Genomic DNA, 10,546 nt, shown 5'->3' on the forward strand with positions numbered 1-10,546 from the left:
TCAGCAACAAACTGAGCACTGCATCGTCTGGAAGGCCAAGAGACGGTCACAGCTGTGTGCAGTTGCTACATTCCCTGCCTGTGCTGAACAGATTCTGGGTTTGTTGCCCTCCTTGGGATTAATTTCCAAGGTACGAAACTGTGTCACCAGGAAACACACACACACACACACACACACACACACACCCTCCTAATATCACTTCTGGGGAAAGTGGGTCAAAAAATGGCAAGTATTTGTCATGGGAAAATCTCAGGCTTGAATCATTTTCATCAGAATTTCCCATTAAAATTTCTTGGGTTCGGGGTTTTTTTTAACAAAAAAGAAAAACTGGAAACAAACATTTTCAGTGTCTTGAAAACATTTATGGGGGTGGGGAAGTTGGGGGGGTTGGTTAAAAGGGTCAGATTTTGCAAAAACCAAACATTTTCCTGAAAACTGAACATTTTCCCCAAAGGCTTTTACTGTAAAATCATAGAATCATAGAATCATAGAATATCAGGGTTGGAAGGGACCTCAGGAGGTCATCTAGTCCAACTCCCTGCTCAAAAGCAGGACAAATCCCCAATTAAATCATCCCAGCCAGGGCTTTGTCAAGCCTGACCTTAAAAACTTCTAAGGAAGGAGATTCTACCACCTCCCTAGGTAACGCATTCCAGTGTTTCACCACCCTCCTAGTGAAAAAGTTTTTCCTAATATCCAACCTAAACCTCCCCCACTGCAACTTGAGACCATTACTCCTTGTCCTGTCCTCTTCCACCACTGAGAATAGTCTAGAACCACCCTCTCTGGAACCACCTCTCAGGTAGTTGAAAGCAGCTATCAAATCCCCCCTCATTCTTCTCTTCTGCAGACTAAACAATCCCAGTTCCCTCAGCCTCTCCTCATAAGTCATGTGTTCCAGACCCCTAATCATTTTTGTTGCCCTTCGCTGGACTCTTTCCAATTTATCCACATCCTTCTTGTAGTGTGGGGCCCAAAACTGGACACAGTACTCCAGATGAGGCCTCACCAATGTCGAATAGAGGGGGACGATCACATCCCTCGATCTGCTCGCTATGCCCCTACTTATACATCCCAAAATGCCATTGGCCTTCTTGGCAACCAGGGCACACTGCTGACTCATATCCAACTTCTCGTCCACTGTCACCCCTAGGTCCTTTTCCGCAGAACTGCTGCCTAGCCATTCGGTCCCTAGTCTGTAGCTGTGCATTGGGTTCTTCCGTCCTAAGTGCAGGACCCTGCACTTATCCTTATTGAACCTCATCAGATTTCTTTTGGCCCAATCCTCCAATTTGTCTAGGTCCCTCTGTATCCTATCCCTGCCCTCCACCGTATCTACCACTCCTCCCAGTTTAGTATCATCCGCAAATTTGCTGAGAGTGCAATCCACACCATCCTCCAGATCATTTATGAAGATATTGAACAAAACCGGCCCCAGGACCGACCCCTGGGGCACTCCACTTGACACCGGCTGCCAACTAGACATGGAACCATTGATCACTACCCGTTGAGCCTGACAATCTAGCCAACTTTCTACCCACCTTGTAGTGCATTCATCCAGCCCATACTTCTTTAACTTGCTGACAAGAATACTGTGGAAGACCGTGTCAGAAGCTTTGCTAAAGTCAAGAAACAATACATCCACCGCTTTCCCTTCATCCACAGAACCAGTAATCTCATCATGGAAGGCGATTAGATTAGTCAGGCATGACCTTCCCTTGGTGAATCCATGCTGACTGTTCCTGATCACTTTCCTCTCATGTAAGTGCTTCAGGATTGATTCTTTGAGGACCTGCTCCATGATTTTTCCGGGGACTGAGGTGAGGCTGACTGGCCTGTAGTTCCCAGGATCCTCCTTCTTCCCTTTCTTAAAGATTGGCACTACATTAGCCATTAGCCTACATTAGCGGCTGTGATTGCAGAGCCATTGGCCATTATCTTTGAAAACTCGTGGCGAACCGGGGAAGTCCCGGATGACTGGAAAAAGGCTAATGTAGTGCCAATCTTTAAAAAAGGGAAGAAGGAGGATCCTGGGAACTACAGGCCAGTCAGCCTCACCTCAGTCCCTGGAAAAATCATGGAGCAGGTCCTCAAAGAATCAATCTTGAAGTACTTGCATGAAAGGAAAGTGATCAGGAACAGCCAGCATGGATTCACCAAGGGAAGGTCATGCCTGACTAATCTAATCGCCTTTTATCATGAGATTACTGGTTCTGTGGATGAAGGGAAAGCAGTGGATGTATTGTTTCTTGACTTTAGCAAAGCTTTTGACACGGTCTCCCACAGTATTCTTGTCAGCAAGTTAAGGAAGTATGGGCTGGATGAATGCACTATAGGGTGGGTAGAAAGCTGGCTAGATTGTCGGGCTCAACGGGTAGTGATCAATGGCTCCATGTCTAGTTGGCAGCCGGTGTCAAGTGGAGTGCCCCAGGGGTCGGTCCTGGGGCCGGTTTTGTTCAATATCTTCATAAATGATCTGGAGGATGGTGTGGATTGCACTCTCAGCAAATTTGCGGACGATACTAAACTGGGAGGAGTGGTAGATACGCTGGAGGGGAGGGATAGGATACAGAAGGACCTAGACAAATTGGAGGATTGGGCCAAAAGAAATCTGATGAGGTTCAATAAGGATAAGTGCAGGGTCCTGCACTTAGGACGGAAGAATCCAATGCACCGCTACAGACTAGGGACCGAATGGCTAGGCAGCAGTTCTGCGGAAAAGGACCTAGGGGTGACAGTGGACGAGAAGCTGGATATGAGTCAGCAGTGTGCCCTTGTTGCCAAGAAGGCCAATGGCATTTTGGAATGTATACGTAGGGGCATAGCGAGCAGATCGAGGGACGTGATCGTCCCCCTCTATTCGACATTGGTGAGGCCTCATCTGGAGTACTGTGTCCAGTTTTGGGCCCCACACTACAAGAAGGATGTGGATAAATTGGAGAGAGTCCAGCGAAGGGCAACAAAAATGATTAGGGGTCTAGAACACATGACTTATGAGAAGAGGCTGAGGGAGCTGGGATTGTTTAGCCTGCAGAAGAGAAGAATGAGGGGGGATTTGATAGCTGCTTTCAACTACCTGAAAGGGGGTTCCAAAGAGGATGGCTCTAGACTGTTCTCAATGGTAGCAGATGACAGAACGAGGAGTAATGGCCTCAAGTTGCAGTGGGGGAGGTTTAGATTGGATATTAGGAAAAACTTTTTCACTAAGAGGGTGGTGAAACACTGGAATGCGTTGCCTAGGGAGGTGGTGGAATCTCCTTCCTTGGAAGTTTTTAAGGTCAGGCTTGACAAAGCCCTGGCTGGGATGATTTAACTGGGAATTGGTCCTGCTTCGAGCAGGGGGTTGGACTAGATGACCTTCAGGGGTCCCTTCCAACCCTGATATTCTATGATTCTATGATTTTCCAGTCATCCGGGACTTCCCTCGTTCGCCACGAGTTTTCAAAGATAATGGCCAATGGCTCTGCAATCACAGCTGCCAGTTCCTTTAGCACTCTCGGATGCAACTCATCCGGCCCCATGGACTTGTGCACTTCCAGCTTTTCTAAATAGTCCCTAACCACCTCTTTCTCCACAGAGGGCTGGCCATCTATTCCCCATGTTGTGATGCCCAGCGCAGCAGTCTGGGAGCTGACCTTGTTAGTGAAGACAGAGGCAAAAAAAGCATTGAGTACATTAGCTTTTTCCACATCCTCTGTCACTAGGTTGCCTCCCTCATTCATTAAGGGGCCCACACTTTCCTTGGCTTTCTTCTTGTTGCCAACATACCTAAAGAAACCCTTCTTGTTACTCTTAACATCTCTCGCTAGCTGCAGCTCCAGGTGCGATTTGGCCCTCCTGATTTCATTCCTACATGCCCGAGCAATATTTTTATACTCTTCCCTCGTCATATGTCCAACCTTCCACTTCTTGTAAGCTTCTTTTTTATGTTTAAGATCTGCTAGGATTTCACCGTTAAGCCAAGCTGGTCGCCTGCCATATTTACTATTCTTTCAACTCATCGGGATGGTTTGTCCCTGTAACCTCAACAGGGATTCTTTGAAATACAGCCAGCTCTCCTGGACTCCTTTCCCCTTCATGTTAGTCCCCCAGGGGATCCTACCCATCCGTTCCCTGAGGGAGTCGAAGTCTGCTTTCCTGAAGTCCAGGGTCCGTATCCTGCTGCTTACCTTTCTTCCCTGTGTCAGGATCCTGAACTCAACCAACTCATGGTCACTGCCTCCCAGATTCCCATCCACTTTTGCTTCCCCTACTAATTCTTCCCGGTTTGTGAGCAGCAGGTAAAGAAAAGCGCCCCCCTTAGTTGGCTCCTCTAGCACTTGCACCAGGAAATTGTCCCCTATGCTTTCCAAAAACTTCCTGGATTGTCTATGCACCGCTGTATTGCTCTCCCAGCAGATATCAGGAAAATTAAAGTCACCCATGAGAACCAGGGCGTGCGATCTAGTAGCTTCTGCGAGCTGCCGGAAGAAAGCCTCGTCCACCTCATCCACCTGGTCCGGTGGTCTATAGCAGACTCCCACCACGACATCACCCTTGTTGCTCACACTTCTAAACTTAATCCAGAGACACTCAGGTTTTTCTGCAGTTTCGTACCGGAGCTCTGAGCAGTCATACTGCTCCTTTACATACAGTGCTACTCCCCCACCTTTTCTGCCCTGCCGGTCCTTCCTGAACAGTTTATAACTATCCATGACAGTACTCCAGTCATGTGAGTTATCCCACCAAGTCTCTGTTATTCCAATCACGTCACCAAAATGATTCGGTCTTGGGAAATTACAGCCGGAACAAAACTTTCCATATGAATGTTCGGTTTGGCCCCATTTTTCATTCAACATCCTTTTCGATAAGGACATTTCAGCAGGCTCTGCTCCTGTGACCAGAGAAAGGCTGCTGCTGGGCTGGCTGAAGGAGCGTGAGGCTATTTTGATACAGTGCATGGCAAAACTTCCGCAACAAGACCCCAGTCCAATTTGTCCATTAGTTAGTGTCCCTGTAAACCCTTTCCTAAGATGAGCAGAGTTTGCCAGGGCAGCACACCAGTGTCGGTTGCACCATCTGTTTGAATACAGGGATCATTTCACCAAACCTACTGCATTGTGACCCAAGAGAAACGGAACATGTATAGCCAAACAAAAGCCCCTCTCTGGGCTGATCGGTTGTGTTTCCGTGTTTCACACAGAATCAGAGGACTGGAAGGGACCTCAAGAGGTCATCTAGTCCAGTCCCCTGCATTCCTGGCAGGGCTAAGTATTATGCCTCCCTGTAATTGCTTTCACACCTTTGCTAGCTGTAAGAATGGATGGCTGGGTACAGGACAGAAACAGCAGATCCCGCGGGACGGGGAACATAAAAAGCCTTTTCCGACGCTGAAGGAAAACACAGCATCTCTTTTCTGTATCCGTCCATAGCCTTCCCTTGGGGAGAGACAGCTCCCAAGCCAGCAATTCTGTGAGCTAACAATCTGGTGTTTGCTAAAGAACTCACCAACCAGGGCTGCTTTCTGTCTTGGGATCTTTGTGGATGGATTTTTTTTTATTATGATTATTTTTAAAAACTTTCTTTTTAAAACTGTTTCCCACCTTCTGCAAAGCAGCAAAATAATCTAGTTAATAATTCAAGGATGAGATTGGCTTTGCCCTCCCCGTCACCAAGGCGTGAGCTTTTGTTCAGTCACTGAGGATGAGTGATGTTCTGAGCCCCTTCATGGCTTATGCTTTGATAACAGGCAGTTTGCTGTGGTCAGTCAGGCTAAAACTGACCAAGGAGCAACCAGGGGAGCAAATCACTGTTCATTCCCTCTGAAACACCTGGCATTGGCCACTGTGGGAAGACAGGAGACTGGGCTAGATGGACCTTTGGTCTGACTCAGTATGGCCATTCTTATGTTCTGAATAGGCCCAGATCCCCAAAGGTGTTTAGGCTCCTAACTTCGAGAGGAAGTACTTGAGAATTTGGGCCATAATGCTGGGCACTCAGAGAGAGCTCAGCTATTTACCAATTCATCCTCACAACACACTCGTGGAGAATTAGCGTGGCCCCTCTTCACAGAGAGGGCACTCGGCCCAGGCAGAGAAGTGACATGGCCAAGGGTTGTGCGGTGAGTCAGTGGCAGAGCTTGCAGTGCAACTGGAGTCCTGATGCCCACTTTCCTGCTGTAACCACTAGCCAGCACTTTCTCCCAGAGCCAGCAAGTCCCACTGCAAGTCCCTTCCTCTAATCACCTGACAGCATTCCTGCCCCAACAGCCACTCCCAACAGGGAAGGAACATTAGCTAGAAAGGGGCTGAAAAGATAAATGTACTGGACTGGCTCCCGGGGAGCTTGAAACCCCGAGGGAAGATGTGGGATGGGATGAACTAGGAATCCAGGGGACTTTGCAATGCATGCTAAGATCAGCATGGAGGGGAAGGGACAGACATCTTGGTGACAAGATGCATTGCTGCAAATTAGCCAGGGCAGCGGAGGAACTGAAAGTGGGACTTCCAAGAGGGCCTGTTGGGAAGCATCTCAGAATCCTTCCTGAGCCCACCACAGGGCAGCCAAGATGGAGACAAAGGAAAGCCGGGGCTCTTTTTTCCAGATTACCCATGGAGGGTTTTAATGCAGTGTGTTGGAGACCAGGGAGCCGATGTGTGATTCTGTTATTAGCTTCCCTGCAGGCTGACTTGTAAACCCCTTGGGGCAGAGCCATGACTCCTCTGTGTGGCCTGAGCCCTGTTGGCTTTCAGTATGTGGTAAATAATACCAGCACCCCTCTGCGGAGAGGTTGCAGATGTCAGGACCATTCCTGTTAGAGGAGAAATCAGTAATGTGGAGGCTGGGGATATTGGTGTAATTTGTTTATTTACTGTATATTCACCAGTCCTGGAACAGAGGTGGGCACAGATAGCACACAGGCCATCTCCTCTTTCAGTACACTCAGCCCAAATCCCAATGCCAGCTCCCAACTCTATCCCTGGAACAGACTCTACTTACAGAGGTTAAGGCAGAGAGCAAACTCTCCTGCTACTTGCAACAGCTCCCCCCAAGGAAACCGCATATGAAAACCAACAACACGGCATTTCTTCCAAGACTAAAAACTTCCTCACACACTAAGAAAAAGAATGTGTAGGTCTATATGTAGCACTGCCATCTGATAACAATGGCAGGGCTACATATAACATTATTTGAGATAACACTGATATTATTTGAGATGTCTGTTCCAAAGCATGTTTCCTGTCTAAGTCATAAAGAAACACGAAGCCCAGAACAAGGGGAAGATGCTGCCAGATACTGAATTTGTAGCAGGTGGAGAGAGGCTATTTCTTTCCACATGGATCAGATAAAAAGCTCCTTTCTCTGACCTCCTGTTGCTGTGATCTTTGACCCTGAACTCCCCTTCCCCTATGTTGCAAATCTGCCTGGCATTTCCTTCTGCAGCCTCCCCCATATGTTACAACTTCCCATCTGCCTCTTTCCTCCTTGGTTCCTACAAGTCTATCCTCTGCAGCGGCTGCTGTCCAGCCACATCCGCAGCCTCCCCAATCACAGCTCTCCAGAGTCTAGCAAGTGCAGAATGCTGCCTCCCTCTTCAAAGAAGCATGGCCCCGTACACCCCACTCACCAGCACCGTTTAGACCCAGTTCAAAATCCACCCCACACTCTGCCTTTGACCTGTACTGCCCTCCCCACTCCCTTCCTTTAGCATTGGTGTCCTCTCTGCCCAACCCTTAGACACTGTGGGTGCAAGAGTCTTCTCTTCTGCAGCTCACACCATCAGCAGCAGCTTCCTTGTGTCTCTAAGTGCAGGACTCTGCACTTAGGACAGAAGAATCCCATGCACCGCTACAGGCTGGGGACCGACTGGCTAAGTGGCAGTTCTGCAGAACAGGACCTGGGGATTACAGTGGATGAGAAGCTGGATATGAGTCAGCAGTCTGCCCTTGTTGCCAAGAAGGTTAACGGCATATTGGGCTGTATCAGTAGGAGCATTGCCAGCAGATCGAGGGAAGTGATTATTCCCCTCTGTTCGGCACTGGTGAAGCCACATCTGTAGTATTGCGTCCAGTTTTGGGGCCCTCGCTACAGAAAGGATGTGGACAAATTGGAGACAGTCCAGCAGAGGGCAGCAAAAATGATCATGGGGCTGGGGCACATGATTTACGAGGAGAGGCTGAGGGAACTGGGGTTATTTAGCCTGCAGAAGAGAAGCGTGAGGGGGGATTTGACAGCAGCCTTCAGGATTTATTTTGGAACCTGAAGGGGGGTCCAAAGAGGATGGAGCTCGGCTGTTCTCAGTGGTGGCAGATGACAGGACAAGGAGCAATGGTCTCAAGTTGCAGTGGGGGAGGCTTAGGTTGGATATTAGGAAACACTATTTCACGAGGAGGGTGGTGAAGCTCTGGAATGGGTTACCTGGGGAGGTGGTGGAATCTCCTTCCTTAGGGGTTTTTAAGGCCCAGCTTGACAAAGCCCTGACTGGGCTGATTTAGTTGGTGTTGGTCCTGCTTTGAACAGGGGGTTGGACTAGATGACCTCCTGAGGTCTCTTCCAACCCTAATCTTCTATGATTCTATGATTCTCCATCTCATCACCATGCTGTCGGGGCCTCCCATAGGATTGCAGCAGGGCAAGCCGGGCTAGCAGCTGGCGCTTGCCCCAGTGAGCAAATAACAGGCAGCTTAGGACTGGACCTCGCTGGAGACAACCTGGGAATTTCAAAGCCCTCCAGAATTTCCGTGCTCGCCCAGGGCCATGAAGCGCTGAGATGCAGACACGCCCAGTAGCCATTACATAGACCAGGCTCCTCGATCCCATTCCTAGCTCCACTGTCAGACAGGACACGCTGCTGGACTGCACAGAGTGTGTGGCCTGGTTCTGCTGCAGAGCCCACAGCGCAGGCAAACAATGCGTTGAGACTGGATTGAGCTGGGGGGGCTCCATGGGAAACAATCGTCCCCTGCACTAACTCGGGACACAGCTCGGAGCCAGGGGAATGGAAAGGGGGCAGAGCCAGCTACTCAGCAGCCCCAGCTGTCTGGGTGTTAGATATTTGGAAGGCTAATGACGGGCACTAAGAAATCTGTTCCCACGCAGCTGTTTCGTCCACCCTAGCACCCGTTGGTGGAATTCGCACCTTGCGGTCAATAAAACGCCCTTCAGCAGTAACTCCAGGAAGTATTCTTTGCATCATACGGGAGGTCAGACTAGATTAGCACAATGGGCCCTGCTGTCCTTGGAATCTGTGAATCTCTGATATTTACCAGCCAGCCAAGGCATCTGCACTGCTGTAAGTTTGAACTGACACAGATGCGGACTAGACAAGTAATAAAGAAACTCTGTGAGCCCATCGCTCGCTTACCCTCTATCACACACTAGGCAGCCTCAGGTTTATTAGACGCTAGCTCTTTTTTTATAGCTGAAGTCCAGATTTATCTCCTGCTGCTTGTCTTTCACGTTCCTGGACCCGGGTTCATTTCTCTCCTTTCCTGTCAGACCTTTAAAGTCAGGATTTATTGAGGTCGGTGTCCAACAATGGAGAGTGACTAGCCGGGAGTGGGAGTCGGGACTAGTGGGACCTATTCCTGGCTCTGGGAAGGAGGCTGCCTTGTCAGTTAGAGCAAAGGTTTTGGAATTAGAACTGCTGGGCTCGAATCTCCCATTGCAATGACCCAGTGGGGTGACCTTTTGCAAATGCCCTGTCCCTGCATCTGCCTCAACTCTCTCCCCGTCACACTGGGATAAGAATTTTTCACAGATTCATAGGCTCTGGGGGGATCAGAAGGCTCCACTCTGATCACCTAGTTTGACCTCCAGCATAAGGCAAGCCCCAGAACTCCAGGGTGACCTTGGGCAAGTCATGTCCCTGCTCTGTGCCTCAGTTTCCCCATCTACAAATACAGGATAATGCCAGGAACTGTTCCTTCCTGGGGAATTTGAGGGCGTAGTTCATTGATGTCTGTAACCTGCTTTCAGCCCCTTAGCTCTAAAGTGTATTGCAGTACTGTGCAACGGGAGAGGGAAATCTTGCCCTAGTTCTGCCGCAGGTCTCAGGAAAGCCCTCGCCAGCAGCATGGGTTGTAAATGCCCTGTGTCCTCTGCAATGTGTTGGCAGGTCCGTTCTGCTGTCCGGAAGCGATGGCACCGGTGGCAGGACAAGCACTCCATCCGCGCCCGTGTGGCCAGAGCCATGTCCATCCCCACGTCGCCGACGCGCGTCAGCTTCCACAGCATCAAGCAGTCAACGGCTGTCTGAGGGGAGGAAGCCGTCGCACGGGACGGGAGCCAAGGTTTGCAGCAGAGCCTCTGCTGCTTGTACTGCACACGGCGTGCGGGCCATGTACTTCCAGGATGGAACCCCAGCCCACGAGCCCAGCAGAGCCCGGGCAGGGACTGTCTGACACCAAAGAAACCCCTTGCCAGTGTCCACCCTGGGAGACTAGCTCTCAGAGCACCTCTTTCTTATTTTCCCAAGCCCTCGTGAGGCCAGAACCTCCCTTGCCCAGGACTGTGGGTCTGGGCAATATCTGGTGGCCCTGGCAAGGCCTACAGCAACTGAGGACAA

At 49.8% G+C, this 10,546-nt stretch overlaps 1 protein-coding gene across 1 annotated transcript in view; it reads left to right on the forward strand.

Annotated features, from left to right (window-relative positions):
- The window catches only part of LOC144257967 (corticotropin-releasing factor receptor 1), a 32,845-nt gene extending 22,608 nt beyond the window's left edge, over positions 1-10,237 (forward strand). The window contains exon 8 of the mRNA XM_077806246.1: positions 10,097-10,237. Coding sequence (XP_077662372.1) covers positions 10,097-10,237 — 141 coding nt within the window. The remainder of the gene's footprint in view (positions 1-10,096) is intronic.
- Positions 10,238-10,546: the final 309 nt, after the last annotated feature.

Source organism: Eretmochelys imbricata, chromosome 27 (genome assembly GCF_965152235.1).
Source record: "Eretmochelys imbricata isolate rEreImb1 chromosome 27, rEreImb1.hap1, whole genome shotgun sequence".
NCBI classification, from domain to species: Eukaryota; Metazoa; Chordata; order Testudines; family Cheloniidae; genus Eretmochelys; species Eretmochelys imbricata.